Genomic DNA, 25,532 nt, shown 5'->3' with positions numbered 1-25,532 from the left:
TATTTAAATGTCCATTCTTCTTAGTAAGCAAAAACAACAAAAAAAGTTTAAATCAGGTTTTCGACAGTCAGACGCCCTCTTGAGGAAGAGCTGCCGCCCACCAGTATTCACAAGTCCCGCCTCCTGCGACAGGACGGGCCAATAGGAGCATCTCAAAAGCTGCCTCTGATTGGACAGTTGAGGGGCCATTCGCAAACTGTACCAATCATAGCAAACAATGATCAAATTGAGGGCGGGTCTTGACAGAATACGGCGAGTGAGATCAGATGGTCGTATTTTCCACATACTAGCTCGGATGGACCGACTGCAGCACAGCGTGAAAACTTTTTCCTGTGGGGCGGTGATTTCTACGGATGAAATCCGCTCATTTTCTCAGACTTTTCCGCTGTAAAAAGACAAAATATCAGGATTTTCATTTATATTTAGCAAACGGAGCTTTATAGTAAGGCTAAACACAGGAAAAAAACCTGAATATAATAGTGTCCTTTTAAATTATTACACAAACTTTGGTCAGTGTAACATCGGCTCGGACAAAAATTGGATAAATGTTTTTCTACATTTAGACATAAAGGTAAGACCATTTGCATGCGGAACATTTTAATACTTAATAAATGTAAATAATAATATGTATCAGTTACAGTTTGAGGTCTATCCATCATGCGCATTCAGCATCACAATCTTAAATATTTACAGCTTAAGAGTTGAAGTCTTACATTTTGATCTAAAGTTTTGTCGTAATATAAATCAGCGGATTATGTCGTGTATTGTAAATACGATGGTATTTAACTAAAACAGTATTAAAACAGCTTGTCTTTGGTATTTTGTATACAAAAGCATCACATCAATTAACATAAACACAAAACACGAGTTTACATTATGAGATATTTCATTTTCTTGCAGTATTAAATTCATATCAGTGAATAATCGTGAAGTCCTCCTTTATATGTGGGTGCAATAGTTTGTTAGGGTTATATTTTTTGTAGAGTCTATCTACGTTTGTTGTTTTCAGCTTTTTTTCTGTCCACTTCAGAACATCAGTATTTGTTGGACCATTTAAACTTGTTTATTTGACACAATATGAAATTATTTCTGGACCCAATCATAATTTAGCTATTAAAACATGTAATGCTCTTTACATTTGTATAATTAATTGATATGTCATGTAAAATCCATCTTGTCATGCAATGCAAATTGAAAGTTTAATGGCTTATGCATCATCATTTGGTTATTTCTCTTTTGTATGCACTGCAGAGTACTCATTCAGTCCAAAGAACTGCTTTATTGAAAGTGGGAAGATGAGAGATTATTAATAAACCACTTAGTCACGTTGACACTTCATCTAGTACCCCCGTAACTCAGTTTTTGGCTGGTCCTTCAAAGCTAGCCTGCTGATCACAACCATGGCAAAAGAACAAAGGCAGTATTATATCCAGCAAAACGTGCCATCCAGATGTTAGCGATTCTGCCAGTGGGTGTGGAGGTGAGTTTTGGGGGGGGGGGGTCTATGGATATTCTCAAGTTTATTAAAGCACCTCAGCTGAGACTCAACAAACTCTTGCTGGTTTGTAGTTAAATAATACCACAGTAGACTGTTCTTGCCATCTAATGTCCTTAGAGAAGGACTTTGTTTAAAACCTGGCATGGTTTGTTCCCTTCATAGTTTTGAGGAAAGCTTTGTTTTCCTGTTACCTTCCATGAAAGCTCCTGATTGTTTTTACTCTTACAGGCTAAATGTGCCAAACTGAGTGAAAGAATCAAGCATAGCAAAGAACGTTTTAGGACACCCAAGGGATTTAGGAGCAAGATTTGGAGATTTCACTGTGAATTCACTCACTTTCTTCCAAAACCTCAGGTTATTGTTTTACTGGGGTGGGGAAAGAAGGTTTGTTTTCCTTCCTCCGTCGTCCCAGATGGGAGATTTTGGTGAGGACACAGTTCTCCTCTGTGTTTGGCAGATGGGAGGTCTATCTTGGTTCAGTTTGATTGTGTAGTGGTGTTGTTTGTGTACTTTGCATTTGTTTTGCACCTTCATTTTCCCCTGGGAAGCAACAAGATTCAAAGCACGAGATTAAAAAATATATATTCACACTCTGTTGTTGCTCATACAAGAGAATGCCAGGAAAAAAAAAATTATCTTTAGTATCAAAACATGTAGTTAAAAATAACATTTCTTAGCCATATAACTTATATAAGATGACCAAAAAACTTTGATTAGAGAAAGCGAGAGGGAACTAGAAACGTCTTATCTCCTTCAGTGCCCAGCTGTGTGGAATGTGTAACCTCACTCTTATCAGTTTCCATGGTGTAAAATCAAGGCTCAAGTCTTTGGATAACCACCTGCATGCCTTCAAGCCTCAACAATGGCTCAGTCACTAGCTAATATTTTTAGTATCTTCTACAGTAACTTCACTATACAGTATTTAGAGGCTTAAAGGGATAGTTCACACCAAAAAATGAAAAGTTTATTTACTCACCTCATGACATTCTAAGCCTGTATGACTTTCATTCGTCTGTGGAACATAATGGAAGATATTTTGAAGAATGTTTCAGCTGTTTATGTCCATATTATGAAAGTCAGTGGGGCCCAAAACCTGCAAGCTTTAATAAGGACAAAAAGGTAGCATGAAGGTAAATCCAGGGTGCTTTCACAACTGCCTCATTTAGTTCGGTTGAATCGCTCTAGAGTTTGCACTCAGGTGCGCACCAAAAGCAGACCAAACAAGCGTACCGAGACCTTGAAGAGGAGGTACACTCTGGAGCGGTTCGCTTGAGATGTGAAAGCAATCCAACCCAACGGACCAATAAACCATATCATAATTCATAATGGGAAATGTGTTATATAAAAATACAGTAGTGTCTGATTCTGTGAGCGAGCACATTAATTACCGTAGTTGAAAACCAAAAAGCGCCTCTTCATCTTAAAATATTGTGTAATTGCGCTTCTCCGTCCAAGAATGCTGTCTGGCGACGAAGCCTTGATTCCTGCTTTGGCTGCATTATGACATTTGTATAGTGTTTACATGTCTCGACACAGTTCGCCTACTAGACGGTGCTAGGAGATCCAGAGAGAGCATGTTTGAATTTGCCGCAGCATTGATACAAATGTAATATATATTTTAACAGTGGGAATGATGGCTACATTTGTATAGTGTTTGCGTGTGTCGACAGTTACAAATAAAGCCACAATAAGCTCATAGAGCGAACTTGTCAATCATTTTTAATGGATGACGCTGAGAAAACTGACCAATAAGAGAACAGTTGTACTCACATGTGACTTGCATAAACACATTTTGGTATGCTTTGAAATGTTGCCGTGTGAAAGCAAACTGAACCAAGAAGAAAATGCAACATTGTAACAAATTTAGTCCCTGGTGTGAAAACGCCCATATTTGAAGTATTTTGAAGCAACATGATCACTTTCTATGAAGAACAGATCAAAATGTAAGGCTTAAATCACTCACAAGTCAAACATTGATCAACCTCATACCTCAGTCTCTTATTTGGTCACGTACCATGAGGTTTGACATTACATTTCGATTTGTTCATCATATAAAGTGATTGTGTAACTTGTGTAACAATTAGAGTATCAAGTCTGTTTTTTTTAGACCTTGAAAGTTTTCTTCCATCTATCCCTTTCTCATCCCATCCATCCATCCATCATCCCTTTCTCATTCCATCCATCCATCCATCCATTTCTCATTCCATCCATCATTCATCCTTCTTTTTCTCCATCCATCCCTTTCTCATTCCATCCATCCATCCATCCATCCATCCATCCATTTCTCATTCCATCCATCCATTCATCCTTCTTTTTCTCCATCCATCCCTTTCTCATTCCATCCATCCATCCATCCATCCATCCATTTCTCATTCCATCCATTCATCCTTCTTTTTCTCCATCCATCCCTTTCTCATTCCATCCATCCATCCATCCATCCATCCCTTTCTCATTCCATCATCCATCCATCCATCCATCCCTCCCTGTCGATATTTCTTGGAGGTTTTTTCCTCTTGGAACGGTTTCAGCCAAGGCCTGCAACTAATTATGGGAGAGTGAATAAATTGCTAGTAATTACATGTAGCATGGCAGCTAGCGCAAGCACAAGCAGAATAAAAGGTTAATCCAAAAAGCTCAGCAATAGTAACAACACACACCATCATTCCTCGAATTTAGCTCATTCTCTCTGGATTTGGATAAACACTAATGCTGGAGCTCGAATCTTGTATTATTTGTTTTTAATTTGATACTTTCTTCAGACTTTAGGGTTTAGCTCAATTGATTCTTAACAACCAAAGGTAAGGTTTCATAGCACATATGTAAAGTTAACTTCCCATTTGAAGGAATATTTGGAGGGTATGTTTCTAAATTAGCCTTTATGCAGTTGAAGAAGAAAATGTGAGCTCCCGTACAAAATATGCAATCTAAAGTTTCATTTAGGATAAGCAGTTTGTTCAAATGACTAACACTAAGTATAAGCACTACCACAAATTATTCTCTAAATCATGGACAAAGCAGAAAAGCGAAATGCTTGCCAATAATGCTTTTAATAAGCAAGTTGAAATGAAGTGTGTTGTTTATATTTACACACAAAATTGGACAAGGATTAGTTAAACTGGCGGGAAAACGTTGGCTTCTTACTTCAGTGATTCCAGAGGGAAAATGTGAATGCCTGAATAGGAAGTATGAGCAATGATGAGCGGACATTACTCAGTTGAGTTAATTTGAGATGTGCAGTTCATGGTTAGCCCATGAGACCTTACAAAATCACTGGCAGTAGAATTTATACCTGTTTTCTGTCTGCAAACAACAGCCTCAGTCACATTTTATGGTGCAAGAGTGTTTCCTTCACTCCGTACTGATGATTTGAAAGCAGCTACAGTATAGATCAAAGATACAGACATAAGTATTTTATTGATGCGATATGCTGTTCTGGCATTGCACGTATCATTCACACTCACTTTAGTCTTCTTGTGGGATGATGTCATCATGATGAAGTCAGAGTTGGCTCCAGCAGTACAGTCACCAAATGGACAGTCGTTTTCTCAAGTGCTTCATTGTGATATTCACAAATGGTGCTTGATTGACTTCTGCAGGGCTCGTTTTAGACCGACTAAGTGATCACTTGTGCTCAGCATGATGTGCAGATGATTGAATGGAGTGCTCATGGTGGGGCGGCAATCAAATTCGTCACAGTCTCTTCCTGATTAAGATTGGTGACCTGAACAAAACAGTTCAAAATGCCTAATGTAGCTCGAGTACTTAATTTCCACACTTGACGTGGACATGTGACGTTTGCTTGTGCTTTTATGACGTCCACAAGACTGTAGGGGAGTGTTTGTGTTATAAATAATCATAATTTGTCAGAAAAACTTTACATTTATAGTTTTATTTTTATGTCAGTTAACGGTCGTGGAATATTTTACTGTGTCATTGAACTTCTGTGGCTCTTTTAGCCTTACCAAGCACTGTGTTTCAGGTTGTTTTTTTTCTATATATTCTGCTCTTTCATTGCGAAAAAGACAACAAATATGGTCTTGTGATCTGATTCATTGTTATTGTTATAGAGGTCAATATTTAAATGACACACGTTTTGATAATACATCTTGTACTATGACAGCCTTGGTTCCCTTGTGATTTTGGCTAATTTAGTCAAACATATATATGCAGCAGACGTGAAGTCATCCGTTAACTGGGCTTCCTTGCTTCAGTGATCGCTGCTGGAAAAATGTCAGAATACAGCAGGCTGCAGGCCACTTTTGCGTTAGCAGGAGAGGAACACATAAAATGTACCCACAATGCATCTGACCATTGGCTGCAGGACTCCATCTGTTGTATTAGACACTAAAGGGTAGTAAAAATGAAGGACAAGACATTTATCTGCTCACAGAAGGGCAAAATGGAAGGAAAATGATATGCAGCATGCAACAAACATTGCATCTTTGACATTTGTTGAGTATCTCACCCCTAAATAGTGATGAAGAAGCGGTGAATGTTACATGACAATTCCAAGTGGGAAATTTTTGTATAAATTTATGGCCCAAATTAAAATGTGATTTGAATGTCCTCACATTGGCAGCCTGGATTCTGAACTATTCCAAACCCTGTATAAATCAAAAATTAGAAATTTGGCAAGATTGCAACTGGGGAAAACTGAAAAAAAAAAAAGATGGTTTGTTACAACTGGAGCCATGAAACAGTGAATGCTCCAGTTGTAATAAACCATCTTTTTTTTTTTTTCATTTTGGCTCAGACAGAAGAGCTCTTATAGGGGTTCTACCATGCCATATGTCTCCGCATTAAACCAGAGACATTCAATGTACTGCCTCTTACGGAGTTGAAAAAGCAACTGAAAAGGCACTTTTTTGTTGAGTAGTGCATGCATTTGTGAAGTTCTTGGGGAAAAAATGTCTTGATTATTCAATGCAAAGTAACAAAAGATTATTATATCTTGTCTGTAAATGATCGGGTTACTGTAGCAGAAATGGTGGAGCACTGCAAAAGCAAGGTCATGGATTGGGTTCCTAGAAAGCATGTTGTGATAAAATGTTGGATTTCATTTTTTAATCTCAAACCAATCTATTTTTAAGATAAATTATGAATTACCTGTGTAAGTTATCCAGAACTGTCTGTTTAAAAAAAAAAAAAAAAAAATGTTTTCTATGTCATTGTTAGGTTTCGTAAAAGCATGTCTAGGGATGCTAACGATTAATCTCGCACATTCACAGAAAACACCTTGTTTCCGCATTGAAAAATAAGGTGGATAGACTAAACATGTAATACGCATGTACATGCCGTCACCGTTTTCACAGATTCGCGTTTTTGCAGTTTACACAGAGATGATAATGGTATAGTTTTCAAAAACGTACACTTTGAAACCCGTTTTCAAAGGTTTGCATTTTCAGGCCACCAAAATGGCATTGTCGTGTAAACAGCCCCTTAGTAGCCCCCTCCTCGATTAATTGTTCGTTAATTTATCTACGATCGATTATGGGAATTTATGGAAATTGACATCCCTAAGCACAACAATGGAGATTCAGAGGGGGAAAAAAAAACAGTCTTTAATCATAAATCCAATAGATAACATTCAGGAGAAACTCAGGAGATACATATCATAACTATGTTCAACATAGATGAGACTGAACAAAGATAATTAAGGGCTTAAATACACAAAAAGGATAATCAACAGAACTGGAGACAGGTGTGTAACATAGTCTTTGAAAAAGGATACCATTCACATCTCTGTGTAAACTACAAAAACACAAATTTGTAAAAACGGTGAAGTCATGCAGATGCGTATTATGTGTTCAGTTCAGTCTATAGGTGCGTAGTTTTTCTTTACAAAGTGACATCGCCAACTACTGGCCTGGCAGCAGAATACAGTGTTTTTAATCATTTTTCATTACATTGACGTCTGTACGCTAAAAACACGAAGGAAAAATGTTTCTGTTTTTAGTACATTGTTGTCATGTAAATGTAATATACTCTAAAACAATGGAACTAACATACTCGTGACATTCATCAATTTTTATTTTTCAATTACAAAGAATCTTCAACTGAAGACTTGAGTAGAAAAAAATGGAAAGCTAAGTGTTTTAACCACCTGGTTTTTAGTCTTGAGCAGAGTTGTCCTTTGAGGACTGCACATTGTTTTTTATGTATAATTTTGTGTGCTTGCAGATTTTATTAGTGCAGGATGGGTGTAGTATTTCATTCAGAGAGGAGCTCTGTCTTGAAGCTGTGGTCTTTGGCTACAGCAGTGCTTTACTTTTCCAGCCCAGTGCCCCATACAGTCAGTAAATCGTCCCTGTCCCTCCTCTGGAGCCAAACTCAAAGCTCTATAAACATAATGAACAGATGAAAAGAATGGATGTGTATTGATATTAGAACCTTTTCAAAGAAATAGGGAGAGCAAAAGACAAATTGTATGAAGGTAGACTATGCACAATTTTTTCATTTTGGCATGTTAACAAAAAATTTACTTAAAAAAATGTAGTTAAAAAAAAAATATATATATTAATAAGTGAGTCAAAAAAAAAAAGCCACAGCTTTGTTGTCAAACAAAAAGACTAAATCAATGAAAAAAAGTATTTCTACACCTAGTGGCACAAAATGAAACATAGCTGGTGAATTTTATTAGATTTTTATATTTTTTCCAATATAAATATAAATTCAATATAAAACTTGTGCTGTCAATTTAACATTAATTTGATGTGATATGATAATTTGATAATATTTATAAAAATAATAAACAATAACACAAGTTACTGTTTCTATAAAGTGACCTTGGGTTATAGAAAAGTGCTATATAAATTCAAACCAAAAATTGAAGTCCGAGTAAAAATGAAAAGGTAATTGTAAAAAGTAAAAAAAAAAAATAAAATAAAAAATCACACATTGTGTGTTGCTACAATGAGACTCTGAATTATGAGAAACTTAGTCAGAATTGAAAATTTGTTTGCCCAACCTGCCCTGTTGTAAGTGGACTTTAGATTGTGGGTGTAATGATTATTTTGTAGACTCTTTTGTTGTATTTCCTTTGGTTCCCATGTTCCCTTTGTTCCCGTTGCTAGTTGGTTTCTATGGTTACTCATTGGTTAATTGATTATGTACACCCGAGTCTTGTTTGGTGCTTCATTTAGCCATGTATTTAAGCCTTCAGTTTGTTTTTTTCTGCTTGTCCTGTATTGTAGTGGTGGTGAGATGAAGCTTTGAAACTTTCCAGCCAGATGTGTTGAAAAATGGTTCATTTCTCGAGGCTTCGGACACCTGTTGGTCCAGTCAAGTCACCTTTATTTATATAGCACTTTTTTACAAGGCAGATTGTGTCAAAGCAGCTTTACAGTGATAACAGGAAAATAATTTTGGCTGCACAGCAGCACTAGAAGAAAATGGTGTCATTGTCCAGCTTAAGTTCAATATTGATTCATTCCCTTGTAATAACTAATAATTTTTAATTTAGTTCATTTATCTATACAGCAGCTCTGGAGAAAACAGTGATGCTGGTCAATGCAAATATGGTGTAGGAAGAAAATTGTCAGGAGTGTGACAGTGCCAAAATGTGTGCTACATAGTTCACAAAGGCTTGATACATTAACATATACACACATAAACGCATGTATGAAATGAATGAATTTTGTTTCTGGGCAGTGAATTTGTTTAAGAAATGGAAATGGATTTCTGTAGACTTGATAAAAGAGGGTGAAAGTGATTAAGGTGGACTGGACAGAGGGCAGTGGAAGTGCTTGTGTAAGATGAGAGGGAAAACCTTAATTAATTTTGGTTAAATAACAATATTTGTTCCACTGTCTTCGGGCTGACTCGTTTCCTTTTTTTTTAATATAATCTCCCCCCTTGACACCATGAAATGACACAATAATTAGGCTAATGACCTGACAGGGAAATCAACCTACAAACACACACCTTATTGGCAGAGATCAATTTAAAAAACTGAACACCTTGTCTTTCTTAGATGGCTCTACTGTAGTATAATTAATGAACTATAAATAGCAAACCGAACACTTTAAATCACCGTTTTCAACTACTGACAACCCTTAAGTTCGAGAGGGAGTTTGACACATCTTATAGTCGAAGCATCCTGTCAAAAGTGAGCCTCTTCTCGAAGCACTGCACTCAAACGAGGCTTCGAACTAAAACAACACAAGCCTCAATTAAGGAGCTCAGATGGGAAGTACCTGAAAGGGTTTCACCCAAAAATGAAAATTCTGTCATTAATTACTCACCCTCATGTCGTTCCACACCCGTAAGACCTTCATTCATCTTCGGAACACAAATTAAGATATTTTTGATAAAATCCGATGGCTAAGTGAGGCCTCCACTGCCAGCAAGATAATTAACACTTTCAGATGGCCAGAAAGCTACTAAAGACATATTTAAAACAGGAGAGCGCTATACTGTATATTCTAGTTGACTCTGCTGCTATTGCACTATTGCTGTGTCCTCTCAATTTACTCATTTGATTCCACTCGTCTTATGTCTTTCTGATTTGTGAAGCTTGATTTATGTTGAACAAATTTGGATAACCCTCTGTTTGCTTTGTCTTATTAACAACACTGCTTCAATAAATCTGCAAATGGATCTTACACGAGTCTCAGACTGTTTGTCACAGAATGTGTAACGTTTGCTTTGCTGAGAGAATAAACTGATTTTGTGAATTTTCTCAGCAAAGCTGAAGATCTGCTCAGGCGTGCATGTTTGCCAACCCGTTGTCCTAAAATTGTACCTGTTCATAGAAGTGGGAGGAACACAATATCAGGTCCAGCTGGTCTCGCTGTATCCAGCAGGACGTCCGCACTGCGGCCAACTGTTTTTCATGTTATCCTCCTCCTCTTCGCACCCTCGGCACACCTCCACAAAAAGCGCAGATTCATGGCCAATTCATTTCTTGGAAAATATGCTATTTTAGGAACGTACGAGTTGTTGTTTCAAAGTGACTGAATCATTTTTTAGACAGCAGTCTCTTGTTTTTTTGTTTTGTTTTTTGAAAGAAGAGCTGATTGTTCAACTAGTCCGAAATCTGAGGAAGGAAATGTGTCCATCTGGAAGCATAGAGGTCTCCTGCTAACAGCACAGTCATTTCCTTTTACAAAGCTTTCCTGATTAGGAAAGCCTCTCATTATAACACTCGTCTTTGTTCCGAGACAGATGCATTTCAGATTTGTAAAGTTAATGGATATTTGTTTTAGGAAACAAAAAAAAAAAGGTTAGAAAATTGTATATGAAAGTTCTTTTTAATGGCATTCTAACCATAAATGCCACTTTGATACTTAGTAAACATTCAGTTGAGAACAGAGAGTACTGAACTCTTGTGGAAATAAATTGTTTGCATTTACAAAAGAAAATAAAGCAGCAAAAGAATAGTATTAAGAATTGTTTTAAAGAGGTAGTTTATCCAAAAATAAACATTTTGTCATCATTTACATACCCTCATGTCATTCCAAACCCATTTGAATTTCTTCTGCTGTTAAGTTTTAAAAGACACCATATAAGTGATCCATATGTGTTCTGTATTTGCAGCTTTGTGTGATAAACAGACTTGCTAAACGAAATAACAGACAACATGGTGTCTTTGACTTAAAGAGGCCATATTATGCCCTTTTACAAAGTCTTGATTTTGTTTTTGGGGTCTACTAGAATAGGTTTTTATGGAAGCTTGTTTCCAGCACTGAATAAAAAATAAAAAAGGTAATTGCGACTTTTTATCTCCCAACTCGACTTTTTCTCGCAATTGCGAGTTTACATATCACAAATCAGATTTTTTTTTTTTCTCGATCGCGTGATATAAACTCACAATTGCATGTTATAAAGTCAAAATTGCGAGTTTATATCGCAATTCTGACTTTATAACACGCAATCACTTTTTTCTCAGAATTGTTTATATCTCTCAATTCTGACTTTATTTCTCGCAATTGTGAGTTTATATCCCGCAATTGTGTTTATAACTCAAAATTGAGTTTATAACTCGCAATTCTGACTTATTTCTCGCAGTTGTGTTTATATCTTGCAATTCTGAAAAAAGAAGCAAGAATTGCGAGATGTAAACTCGCAATTGTGAGGAAAAAAGTCAGAAAAAAAGTATGATAAAAAGTATCTTTTTTATTTTTTATTTAGTTGCGGAAACAAGCTTCCATAGGTTTTCATGCTTGAATGTTCAAAAACATTATTTTTCACATATTTTACATCGTTGCAGCTCCTCTCTTCCCAGTCTGTCAGTATCGCTCTGTTTATTTCCTGTCTCTATGAAGCCACTTCTTCTGAAAAGCTCAGTGCGCTCTGATTGGTCAGTTGGATCAGTGTGTTGTGATTGGTCAAGCGCTTTGAGTGTCACACCCCTTACATAACCTTTAGTTTCAACACACTACTAACGCAACTCAACCAGGCCTCACTCCTTTTTTGCGTATTCCTTGGGTGAGAATTATTTAAAGGAGAAATATTGTGAAGTGTTCGTTCCCAGAAGAAAACTCCAGACTACAATCGAGGTGTTTCAGGGAGTTCAGAAATAGTGCACACTGATATAGAGAATAACTCCCTTTTTCATGCTCAAACAGCAACATTAAAAACTAAAGAAAGTTGAAAGTATAAAAAATCATAATAGGTCCTGTTTAAAAATGTACAAAAATACAAGATCAAACTACACCTAAACTTTTTGGCAACTGCATAAGGCGGTGAGATGTGAACATATCATTCCCAGGTGTTTCCTAACCCGTGTTATACATTTGCAGAGTTCCTGTGAGGGGGTGACAGCTGTAGCGCTGGACCCCTGGAGCAGAACGGAATGACGTCACAGACCAGCAGCCCCAGACCCTGCAGAGTTTGACCCGGGATGGAGCTGAAGGTGTGGGTTGATGGAGTTCAGCGTGTGGTCTGTGGGGTCACAGAGGCCACAACCTGCCAGGAAGTGGTCATTGCTCTGGCTCAAGCCATTGGTAAGGAGTCTCAATTGCACCTTTAACGTAGTCTTTCATGTTTTAAGAAGTTGTATTACAGTGATAAACAGGAAAATAATGATCAAGTATGCAAATAAAATTCAAATCTGCTGTAAAAGCATCTCTAAAAAAAAGACAATAGTGTAATTGAATTAAACCTTTCATCATTTACTCACCCTCATTGTCATTCCAAACTTGTATGACTAAACAAATTAGACAATTATCAAACTTGAACACTTAAAATTACATGAAACACAAATAATAAAACTGATTTATCCTAATTGATATTCATGATGGGAAACTTAGTTATAAGTAGCAGTAGTAAACTAAATTTTTATTTTGCAACAAATAAGTTAAATTAAAACTCTGCACAGAGACTTTTGGGAATACTATTTAGGCCCTGTCCCAAAAGACACACTTCATGTACACTTGTGGTCTTGCGGACTTAAAATGTCCGCCACATACTCGTCCTCGTGTACGTAAGACCACAGGGTGTCCCTTTTGTCATTTTTAGGTTTGGCTCACGATCACTTCTTTGTGACCGCTATGCACCCTAGATGCACACTTCTGTTGAGCAGACTTCTACCTGACAGTCAAAAGCAGCATTACATCACTAAAGAGTGGACTAAAGTGAGGGCTTACAGTGCCAATTGGAACAAGCCTTCAAATGAAAAGTTCAATGAAATTAATCATCTGAACAAACTGATTCACCAAAATGAATAAGGCTTTCCAACACACAAGGAGTAGCACAATAAGACATGAAAAACAGTGATAAAGAATTCTGTCATGCTACTGCTATCTGTTGAAAAAATAGCTCTTTACTGGAAAAGAGCTTTGACTACTCCCCAACAGTGGGATGGAAGACTTAAATCATGGAAGCTATAGTTGATAACACAGATGCCATAAATGCTGAAACCATCTGGCATCCAGGTTGATTGAGTAATCATCATCCATTTTAAAATTGAAAAGAAGATTACGTATAGGAGAGTTTGTATTGGCTTTCCAGCAGCTTGAGACTAGTTGAACAGCTTGTCTAAGACATCAGGCATATTTTAAGGAGTTTAAGGAAAGGCACAAATGGTCTACAAAGCTGATTTCAGTTAATTACATCACCAGTGGGACCCAAAGCAATTCGTTTTTGATTCAAACCTCACCGTTTGATTCTATTTTCAGCTGCACTCAGACTGGTATAATCTAAGGTCCCCCTCTTGTATTAGTGTGAAACGCGCTGGCGCAACCAAAGTGCCCACTGACATGGAAAATCTGACTCATTCTACTGAAAGAAAAAACTCTTAAGAACACCTTGATCCTCTTTCACAGTTTTGGGAGTAATGTGAATCTTTTTCCAGAGGGAAAAATAGTACAAAAATTCATTGCTCACTATTTTAAATGTATATCTTCAAATAAAGTGCTCTGACCATATTAAGAATAATTATTTAGTTGTTTTGCCATGTAGTTAATGATATGGTAGTGGAGCAGGGATGTGGAGAGAGCACAGAGGCTCAAATGTAAAAAAGGGGCATATATCACTATAATTATAATTATACATAACATATATAAATAATTAAACACCACATTGTCAAAGTTGATATTGTGGCTTTATATATTGTCAGACACTTGCATGTGTCATTATATTATTACCATATTGCCAAAATAAAGCTTCAAATGGATTTAGAAAGTTTTTGACCAGCGAATTTCTGAGAAATCCGGACATACATGTTTTGTCTATCATTAGAATGGCCGCATTTGAGGCAGTAAGTGCATCATCGCGTTAGGTTTTCATCAACTTACAGGTTATAAAGGTTACTGTAGCTATATGCAGTCAATCAGTTTTTTTTCTTTTTTCTGTAATTTGACCAAAATCTAATGTTATTAAAGACGAAGCTGCTATGCACAGGCTATTTAAAGTGCTCCTGTTATGCTATTTTAAAGGTTCTTAAAGGGTTAGTTCACCCAAAAATGAAAATAATGTCATTTATTACTCACCCTCATGTCGTTCTACACCTGTAAGACCTTCATTCATCTTCGGAACACAAATTAAGATATTTTTGATGAAATCCGATGGCTCAGTGAGGGCAGCAAGTTAATTTACACTTTAAGTGCCCAGAAAGGTACTAAAAACATGTTTAAAACAGTTCATGTGAGTACAGTGGTTTTATCTTAATATTATAAAGCGACGAGAATACTTTTTGTGTGGCACAAAAACAACAACAAAATAACGACTTTTCATCAATATCTAGTGATGGCCGATTTCAAAACACTGCTTCGAATCTTTTGTTTCGAATCAGCGGTTCGGATCACGTGTCAAACTGCCAAACTGCTGAAATCATGTGAAACAAAAGATTCAAAGCTGTGTTTTGAAATCGCCCATCACTAGATATTGTTGAAAAGTCGTTATTTAGTTTTGTTGGTGCACAAAAAGTATTCTCGTCGCTTTATAATATTAAGGTTGAACCACTGAACTCACCTGAACTGTTTTAAATATGTTTTTAGTAACTTTCTGGGCACTGAAAGTGTTAATTTGAGTTCCAAAGATGAACGAAGGTCTTACGGGTGTAGAACGACATGAGGGTGAGTAATTAATTACATTATTTTCATTTTTGGGTGAACTAACCCTTTAATTTTGTTTTGGAGGTCTCCTATAAAAGGTTGCATGCATCAAAGGTCAAAAAATGCTATAAATTTCTCATAATATACATTGCACATTACCACATTTTTCAATGATCCTCAAACAACTCGTCTGATGCTTCAGTCTCTCTAAATCCCTCCTTTCCGTGAGCCTGCTCTGCTATGATTGGCCAGACGGCCCAGTCTACCGCTTACAGCGTGTGTGGAAAACAAACGCCCATTACCATACCATACCACTACCATTCAGCTCCGGAGGCTTCCTAAAGCTTAGCAATTGTACTCGCTGTAAAGACCGTAATGATGGCATCAATTTTACCATATCAATCCGACCGCGAGTCCAATGATGAAACATTGTTAGAACTAGTTATTCAACCGGAACCTCCATCGCAAGGACGACTTGAGCGGGATGTTTCTCAGTGATACACTACTAAGTATGACGTTCATCATGAGATGTTGCAACTGTAATTCCTCACCATCAGCATTAACAAGTGCATGTCCATCAACAAACCAATGTTTATATTTCTAATATATTACGGTGCATTATTCAACATTATTCAACATTTATATGTAATAATTTAATGTAGTACTGACACTAAAGCTGCGTCCCAAATGACACACTATACATTATGCACATATACACTATGTACTTATGCCCTATGTACTCATCCATGTAGTGCGTGAATTGTATATGGTTATTTTGTCATTTAACAACGGAGTCAGATACCCCCTCCCCCTCCGCTACATAATTAAAGCTGCGACAGTTGAGTGCATGAAGTGTCCAATATTCCACACTTCATTTTTTCCGTTAATTTAGTGCATCATCCGGGTATTTAAAGTGCACTTCTTCTTTTTGGAATTGGGACGTACCTTAAAACTCTGTAAACTTGAATTTTTCTCACAGTAATTTTCAGTTTGGGTGAACTATACACAGTACATATTGTCACCATCAACGATACATATTGTTGCATATTTGTATTGTGATATATTGTGACACGATATATTGTTACACCCCTAATATCTATGGTTCCAATCTTATTGGCAGTCTTATTCAGCAATGTAAACTTTATTGTTTTTTATAGGTCGCACAGGACGCTACACACTGATTGAAAAATGGCGGGACACCGAGCGACATCTTGTTCCTCATGAAAGTCCAGTGGCCTCTCTGAACACATGGGGGCAGTATGCCGGTGACGTGCAGTTTATCCTACACCGCACGGGCCCCTCTCTCAATGAGTACCCCCCAACTGAAGGGCTGACTCCTCGGGGCCCAGAGCGTGGCTTACATCGACAGAGCCTACCACTGATGGCCAAGCTCCGAGCTCCAGGTGACCGCTCCCTCCGTCGGCGTGAGCCACGGCGCAAATCTCTGACCTTCACTGGTGTGCCCCGCAGTCTGAGGGACATCCTGAGTGGAGGCAGGCTCGGTGACAGTAGTGCCAAACAACGAGAGGTTTTAGTGAGAAGTGCCCACAGTTCGCCATCAATGTCCCCTCGATTATCAGGCAAACGCGTGGAGGATCTTACCCAACTGGTGAGGCTGCAAAGGGAGACTCTTTCAGTTCTAGACAGCAGGATTGAGGCATACGAGGCAGAGCTTCGGATGTTGACTGAGAAAAGAGTTGGACTAGAGGATGACGAACTGTATGTGAAGATGACAGAGGAGGTTTCAAGGTTGGAAAAGCAGGTGCGAAGGAACAAGGTGGAGATCGAGGAAGAGGAATTCTGGGCAACTGAGCTCCAGATCGAGCGAGAGAGCGAGAGGCAGCTACAGGAACGAATTCAGGAGTTGAGTAGTCGGCTGCACAGTTGTGAGGTGGATCTGGAACAGCGGATGATGTCTCTGCAGGGTGTAGAGGCAGGGATAGAGGCTCAAAGGCAGCATAAAGAGATCAGAGAGACCCAGCAGGCCAGTGAAGGGGAGGTGAAGGCTAGACTTCAGAGAGTAAAAGCAGAACTCAAGGCTCAGGCTCAGCACACGGCCCAGCTTGAAAACAGCTCAAGAGCAGTGGACCGCTCACTGGCTGAGTCATGCAAGAGACTGCAGGTATGTCAAGGTTAACAAACCAAAAATGGAGTAATCCATATGTAAATTTTAAATATAAAATTGAAGAGCGCAATGGTAATCAGTGGTCTTGTGCTTCTGATTTCTGCTATAAAGACAAGCATTGCTTTTCATTAGTGTATGTTGTATTCTGGCTACAAGGAAGTCTACAATAGCCGGATTAAACCATTTTCGATTTCCATTCAGCTTAGTGGCAGTTGTTCAGCTGGTGCAGGACCCCCCAGAAGTATGCAATTTTAATTCAGCCATCTTTGCTCATGGGCACAAAAGCTAGAATATACTACACAACTTTTGCCCAGAGTTTTACCTTAATTTGCAGTGATTTGAGTGAGTCGACGCTAGCTGCCAAATGTCAGATTTTGCAAAATTATTATTTTTTTTATTTAGCTTCAGACTATGAATCCATCCAATCGGAGGATATCAAACATGTTTTGAGCCAATTTTAGAAGACTTTTTTTTTTTTTCTTTTATCATGAATCTCTTAGCAATGGGGGCATGTTTCTGTGGGAGTTTGTTGTGTTCGGAATGACCTGAAAGTCTGGTAAAGTCTGTTCATGCCCAGTTTTTCTCTGTAACCATTTACAAATTTAGCAAGTTTATGATGCCTAGTAATTAAAAGTCATGTCAGTTTTAAAAGTCTTGTGATGTATTGCAACCTTTAAAGCAGGGGTGGAGAACATTGATCCTGGAGGGCCATTGTCCTACAGAATTTAGCTCTAACCCTGAAAAAAACACTCACCTTCAAGTAACTTTAGTAATCCTGAAGAACTTGATTAGCTTCAGGTGTGTTTAATTAGGGTTGGAGCTAAACTCTGCAGGACAATGGCCCTCCAGGATCAATGATCCCCACCCCTGCTTTAAAGGGTTAATTCACCCAAAAATGAAAATTTACTCACCCTCATGTCTTTCCAAACCCGTAAAACTTTCATTCACCTTTGGAATACAATTGAAGATATTTTAATGAAATCTGAGAGATTTCTGTCCCTGCATAGACAGCTGACGCTTTAAAAAGTTCATAAAGAGATCGTAAAAATAATCCATATGAATTGAGCGGTTTAGTCCACATTTTCTGAAGAGACACGATCGCTTTATGATGAACAGATTTAATTTAGACTTTTATTCACATATAAACATTCACCAGTGCACACATCAGTTATGGTAAACGGAAGCTTAAGCATGTTCACTTGATGTGTGAGAACCAATGAGGTTCATTCAGCACGTTTAAGCATCCGGAAGAGGGTTGTTCTCATGCGTCAAGCAGGTTCGGTTGAGCTTCTATGTTTGCTGCTCAGTGTTTATTATACGTGAATAAAAGCCTAAATTCAATCTGTTCATCATATAATGCGATTGTGTCTATTCAAAAAATTTGGACTAAACCACTCATAGTTTTTTTACGGTCTCTTTATGAACTTTTTAAAGCGTCAAAGTGGTAGTTGCGTAGACTGTCAATGGAGGGACAGGAAGCTCTCAGATTTCATTACAAATATCTTCATTTGCGTTCCGAAGATGAACGAAAGTTTTCCGGGTTTGGAACGACATGAAGGTGAGTAAACAATGACAGAATTTTAATTTTTGGGTGAACTATCCCTTTAAACGTGTTGACAATGCTGTTTAATAGCATTATCTGAAGGCTCCACAAGAACGTGTAAAGTCTTTCATTAGCGACTAGCCTGAGCTGTGATGTCAAAGGCAGCGGGGAGCATTTCTACTTAACACTTTAAAGAGCCATCCAAAAATATCTGCATCTACCAGCAGGGACTAACTGGACCAGGCTAACCAGCCAAACCTTGACTCATTGTTGTCCCCCATCAGGCTTCTTAAGTAATTAACAAAATTTCCATGCCGGTTGACTAGCTTCAACAAATGGTGAACTAGACTACCAACTAGACTAGGACCAAACTGGCACTAACTAGCATAGAAATTCATGATGGTCTTAGCTGCTCTTTTCAACAGGGTTCTGTCTAAAACATTGTCACTTGTGATTGCTGTAAATGCAAAAATGTCACATGTGTTTGGATTCATGAGCTAATTTTTTGTAAGTACTTTGGAGGATTGTTACTAGCCAGTTGTTATCGCATTTCTGCAGGCTTAATACCAGTTGCAACACTACACAAACATTTCTTTAGTACCCTCTCCTCCCTCTTTCCACCAGGAGAGTCAGTACGAGCTGGAGCAGCTGACAAAAGAGTTGAGGCAGGTGAACCTTCAGCAGTTCATCCAACAAACAGGCACCAAAGTTACGGTTCTGCCCGTGGAGCCTGGTGATGAGGACTCTAGCAACACAACAGGAGATAAAGGTATCTGTTTTACTGACAACATATCTAAAGCCCCATATCACAACCAAATAGTCTGTGGTTCAGAATAGCTCCATACAGTATGGATACTGCTAGCACTCAGCATGAATGACGACAAGACCTCAACCATAATGAGTAATGAGTGCGTTTTAGAAAGTGTCATTAATGGAAAGACCACATCTGGTTTCAATTTCGTGCAGTGCCAAAACTGCAGGCCCTTGTAGTCTGCTTTTCAAAAAGTAAAAAAAAAATAATGTTTTTTGTGGGCAGGACAGTTAAAAGTTTTTTTCCTGTAAACCATATAAGGCTGAGGGTGATTCAGAAGCACTGCTGAGAGTTGTGTGCCGTGACAGATTATAGTTACAATGATTGACTCAACAGTCCTACCTCTATCATTTACTCTGTCCAGTACAAAAAAAAATCTGTTATTTCTTTTTAACTTTAATGACGTCAATCCTAGTGGAAAAAACACAGTGCAGTTGCAAGCCTTCTGTTTGTAGATGCCACTAAAGTATAAAGTGATTCATTTTTGTTTTGTTTATATTACTGATACAAAGTGCCACCTTGTGGTTGGAGCTGGTATTGTAAGTGTTATTCCTGCAGTCATGGCCAAACAGTTTACACTAGGGGTGCCCAATTCTGTTCCTGTAGAGCTACCTTTCTGCAAAGTTCAGCTCCAACCCTGATCAAACACAACTGAGGCAGCTAATTAAGATCTTTTTGGGCCAGTTGTTCAAAAAGCTTAATCTGGATCAGAATTATCTGGATTTGGAAATCCCATGTTTTGCTATTAAGGATCAGATAATCCATCTTACTTTTGTGCTGGTTTTTCAAAGCAAAATTGGATTGGATCAACCTGATCCAGATACACACTTTTACAGATTACCAAATCTGGTTACTAGTGCTCTACGGAGCCCCTAAAGGGACATAGTGATAGAAAGAAAATGAGATGGGGGCGAAAAAACATTTCAATGCATTTGCGCTCTCTCCGAAAAGTTCCACGTAGCGTTCACCCAAGAAACTTTGCGTTCGCTCGCAAAGAACTTCTGACTGGTTCATCTCCTATGATTGTGCCAATGTAGTTTACAAACAATAGCAAACACTTTGAATCAAATATAATATTTTTGTTTGATATTTACAACTGTTTGGGGATTATTTTATGGCACCAAAATCTCTTTTTTACTTTACAGTAGGTTACCGAAAGGCTAAATATGTAGCCTAATGTCTACTTCTAATTTATTACTTTAACAGTTAAACTGCAAAATAATTTTTTTTTTTTTTTTTTGCCAGTTTTAAAGTTTTATTACATTTTTTGTTCCTGAAATCCACCTTTCTGATGGGATCAGTATAATCCAGATATTTTTGGACCAAAGATATCCCAATCTTACTACAACGTTTTGAACAACATAAACTTATGATTTTATCCAGATCAAAACCAAGATTGGATTTTGTGCTCTAATCTGATTTCAGAATCCTTTTTTTTCCTTTTCAACAACCCATTTTCAAGATTTGATCCAATCTGATCAGATTACTTTTGAACAACTGGCCCCAGGAGCACTTTATGATTACAGTTGTATCAGGGTTGGATCTGAACTCTGCAGATAGGTAGATCTCCAGGAACAGGATTGGGCACCCCTGGTTTACACTATCCAAAGGCTTGGCTACATATAGGAATGAAATATTAGCCTCCATACTACTTTTTGCTATCTGATTAAATAATTTTTTTTTGCAAGTGCATTGCATTATGGGGTGCTGTATTTAACTCAGTGTGCCCTGTTGTATTCGCATATTCCATGTATTCAGAAAAGTGGCATACTATGCATTGTATACATACTATATACTGCAGAAATAGTATTATGATATTCCAAACAAGTAACTGGAATAAAGCAAAGATGTATGCAAATATCTGGTCAAGACTGTACTCGTTTTATTTGCATTCTGAGTTTATCAGTTACATTGAGTCTATCCTTCAAATTTTCTTCTTTGAACTTGATTATACTTTATACTCTTACAATCTCTGTTAGTGCAATGAGATATAAGACAAAGTTCTTTAATAAGATGTAATTTAATTGTTTTCTTTAATTTCCCAGACTTTGCTGCATTAACTGGCTCGTTGAAACGACCAGGTTTATCTTATCCAGTGGTTGGAAGCATCCGTGGACTCCATAGTCCAATCTCCTCAGGTTTGAATCCTGAAGGCATCTACGTTTGAGGACCATAAATCACTTCAGATTTTTAAAAACCTCTCCATATGTTTTTGGCTGAATTATTTTTATTCTTTGCTATTCTTTATGCTCAGCATAAAGGAGAACTAGTGGTAAAACTGCATACCATTTTAAATACAAACAAAAGTATTCCAATTTTTTTTTATATGTATAGTATCATTGCAGTGTCTACTGTTTGAAAGTGGTACCCGTAGCCTTGTCACATAACTATTAGATGAAGGATGAATTACTTTGGAAGTTTAAATATATTTTTGTATTCTCATTTTAATCTCTAAAATGTTTGTATGAATGTGCAACTTTCACATTTGTGTTTACTGTTATTAGAGATCCATCTGAGATTTCAAAACCTGTGATATTTAGGTTTTTTGGTATTCTACATTTCATACTGTGGTTGATTTTTATGTTTATATCAATCTGTATGAGTGTTTTACTATGTTGAGCCAAAGACAATCACCTATTTTAGTTGCAATATGTTACTGCATGACAATTTACTTTTGCCAGTGTCATTATTGTTGATATATGCATAAATTGTTACTGATGTACAAGTATTATTGCTTGAAATGTACTTTTACTCTTAAAGGGATAGGTCACCGAAAATGAAAATTCTCACCTGTCATTCCAGACTTGCAAGAATTTCTTTCTTCTGTGGAACACATTTTAAAAAAAATGTATCAGTGTTTTGAGAGACTTTTCATTTTGAGTCAACTATCCCTTTAATATTATTACATATATTTCACATAATTTGTTTGAGCCAAAAATGAAATCACAGCTGTTTAGCTGACAGTAGTGCCTTACTGAATTTCAACCAAAGCCATGTTAGGATCAACTTTAATGATGGTGCAAGCATGTTAACTCTGTGAATTAGATTTTGGTATTTTCAGTGTATATATACCTATTATAATGTTTTATGCTTAGATTTTGCTTAAGTGTTGTCTTGTACTGCATTTGATTTCAGTAGATTTTGGGGATATTTAAACTTGTTTTAAATTGTTTCCGACATTATGTGCTGATTATCTATTATGTACCATGTATTTTTTTTGTAAACAGTTCATATAAACCCTTAAACATCTATATATAGTGATGGGAATCACAATTAAACCCAAATCACCTTATATGAATGCTCCTTATTTTACAACATAACCCTTTTGAATAGTAAATGCCAAGTCAAGTGTAACAGCAAGAGAACAGAATTGGCACCTGATTAAAATGAAAAGGAAAGGAAAGCAACACTTGTGTGTCCAGCATAGTGCTATTGACTCTCAGGTCGGAGTGGACAAGTTCCTCATGTTGTGAAGGCCACCGTCCCACAGTATGTGTGGTTTAACTACAGCCAATATAGGGCTGCAAGGAGCTCCAGCCAGACAATAAACCTCGTCCACATCCAGACCCCATTCCCGAAGAGTTTTTAGGGCTGTGGCACAGATGTTTCGAGAACCCCACGCGGTTAAGACACATGTTGAGAGAGGGCTGTTCTCATGCCCGAACCTCCTCCTCATCTGACCGATCAGAACGGCAAACTCTTTCATGCAGATCTGATAACATAAGACTAGGTTAATATGAATAATGTACCTTGTTAATTAAAAAAAAAAGATGACGTATCAGTAGTTGTGGAAATACAAATACTCCATGATTTACCTTTGCTGCTTTGAAGGTCTCGATTTGGGTTTCACTGAATCCAAAATCTGATAGACTATCAAGTGAATCCTCAGAGAAACCAATAACATCACCTGAGAAAATGACCTTCAGCTGATTGAGGACGTGATGATCAGCCTGATCGTACAGCAAAGCAGCTGGAATTCCTAAACTCAACAAAATGTGCAAACATTAACTAACTAATGTGTTTTAATGCATTCAAAATCAATTTCTTTGAAATAACTTGTTAAACGTTCATGCATCATTATGAGGTAATCTACCATTATGCAGAGCTTTATAGACATCATCCCTGTCAGTAGAGAGGAACAGTTTAACTTTGTTTGACTGAAGAGTATTTATGAGTGCTTCCTTTTTGTAAAAGTAAAATTTGCCTATTTCCAGACCTGGTGATAGAAAAAAGCAAAGAAATATAAGCATATGGGATAAATAAGCACTTCATTTATCATATTTTAACAACAACTGCATAACAATATGGTGTAGAAAAATATATTTAAGTATTAACAGCACAAACCCAATGTTTTATTAATATGAGAAATCTTAGATATTTTAACAAATTATATAACATAAAAATAGCATGAAAAAAAAATATAATTTTAAAGACATTAAATGTCTATCACCTGCCATAAAATGCTGATTCTGGCCAGTCAAAATAAATATCAATAATTAATAAAAAGTCAAAACTGCATTAAAAAAAAAAAAAAAAAAAAAAATCTGTAACAGGACTGCAAATAGCAGTGGTGAGTGATATTAAATATTACACATTTTTAGGAGCACCTAAAATGACCACTTGATGAAAGAGAAAAATAGTTTAATTTTATATGTATGTAAGCATCATATTAACCAAAGTGAACTCACCATAATGCTTTACACTCTCAACTATCTTCATTTTGATTTCTTCTGAACACTCCTTTGCAATGAGAATCACTTCAAAAAGCAAAGATTCAGTTTTGTTCTGGTCCACAAGTCTCTCATTCACTGTTTGCACAGCCTATATTCATAATAAATTCACATAATTCATAATAAATCTCATCTGATTATGGCCATGTATATGATATATCACACCCAGTAACTTTATTCCTACCTTAATAAACGTGAATGCTCTGCCTTTGGGTAGTGCGTCTGTGTTTGTGGACGTTGAGATTGATAAGTCAAATAGGTCATTATATTGCAGCGCAATCATAAGAGGACCTGTGCAATTCTGTAGAAACAGATGAGATACAGCCATGAATGAGTAAATCAAGCACATTATTAAGTTTCGTTGATTTCTGGAGTTGGTCAGTGTAGTAACTTTTGACTTTACCTTGTTAACCTCCATTCTCTTCAAAATATCCGTCCTTTACCTACATTAACAGATGCGGAAGTAAAGAAAATGTTGCGACCGTAACTTTAACAAAAACAAAACAAACCTGCGCCTAATTTAGCATGATATGGACACTCCTAAAAGTCAAAAATTATGTAATTAAAAAGTGAAATGTGAGTACCATATGCTTCCCGCCAGCTTCACGCTGTAGTGCATGGTAAATAGTGCTGCTGTGCTGTCAACATTCATTTTCAATGTCATCCGCCGCCACCCGGCGCTGTGGAGCGGCACAACATCAGTCAGCTATTGCCGGAGTAGTTTGTGTTTATTAAAATATCATCATTAAAAATCTGCATCTTTCCACGCTGTCATATGAACATCCAGTCAGTAATGATACCGATTTAGGTTTTATGAATCGCAAGTGCAGAAACTTGCTCTATTTCAAAAGTAAACTTGTATTTCAGTAAGTGAGTCAGATGTTGATTCAGTAACCACACCTATGGATGCAGCGAGTTTATTCTTTGAAGAATTCCTCAGAATGATTCAAACTGGTCTTGCTTTTATGAGCCTTTTGGACCGTTTCAGAAGAGTCAGTTATTCGAGAATCAAACTACGCTTTGCTGTGTACTGTATGTTTTGATCAGAGACTCTAGGTTCTGATTCACAATAAAAAATAAATAAATAAATAAACATTTGAATTAGAATCATTTGATTAGTCTGGTATCACCTTATGTATGTCTTGGGGAAAAAAACATAAGGAGAATCAGGGAACAGTACAGGTTTTTTAGCTACAACTCTGGTAGTATCATTTTTTTCTATTTGTTTGTTTGTTTTTTTGGACATTAACATTTATTTTGTAGATTAAATAGTACAGGAGATACAGCTTTAGTTTTCTAGTCATACTGCGAGGAGCAGCAGGCCGATAT

General features: G+C 37.1%; 2 protein-coding genes across 2 annotated transcripts; one reads left to right on the top strand and one right to left on the bottom strand.

Moving 5' to 3' along the window:
- Window positions 1-272: 272 nt before the first annotated feature.
- On the top strand, window positions 273-22,765 carry LOC127506983 (ras association domain-containing protein 8). Its single transcript, XM_051883796.1, has 5 exons — window positions 273-571; window positions 12,241-12,444; window positions 16,152-17,116; window positions 19,287-19,431; window positions 21,519-22,765. The coding sequence occupies exons 2-5, from the start codon at window positions 12,342-12,344 to the stop codon at window positions 21,638-21,640; spliced, it is 1,335 nt and encodes a 444-aa protein (XP_051739756.1). The 5' UTR covers window positions 273-571; window positions 12,241-12,341; the 3' UTR covers window positions 21,641-22,765.
- LOC127506984 (cytosolic 5'-nucleotidase 1B) lies at window positions 22,465-24,901 on the bottom strand. The gene is made up of 7 exons (XM_051883797.1): window positions 24,788-24,901; window positions 24,607-24,646; window positions 24,388-24,504; window positions 24,162-24,294; window positions 23,567-23,689; window positions 23,289-23,452; window positions 22,465-23,185 (listed from the first exon to the last, which is right to left on the bottom strand). The coding sequence occupies exons 2-7, from the start codon at window positions 24,619-24,621 to the stop codon at window positions 22,913-22,915; spliced, it is 825 nt and encodes a 274-aa protein (XP_051739757.1). The 5' UTR covers window positions 24,622-24,646; window positions 24,788-24,901; the 3' UTR covers window positions 22,465-22,912.
- Between the last annotated feature and the right edge of the window lie 631 nt (window positions 24,902-25,532).

Source organism: Ctenopharyngodon idella, chromosome 24 (assembly GCF_019924925.1).
Source record: "Ctenopharyngodon idella isolate HZGC_01 chromosome 24, HZGC01, whole genome shotgun sequence".
In the NCBI taxonomy this organism is placed as follows: Eukaryota; Metazoa; Chordata; class Actinopteri; order Cypriniformes; family Xenocyprididae; genus Ctenopharyngodon; species Ctenopharyngodon idella.
This window is presented reverse-complemented; position numbering and strand designations above follow the sequence as displayed.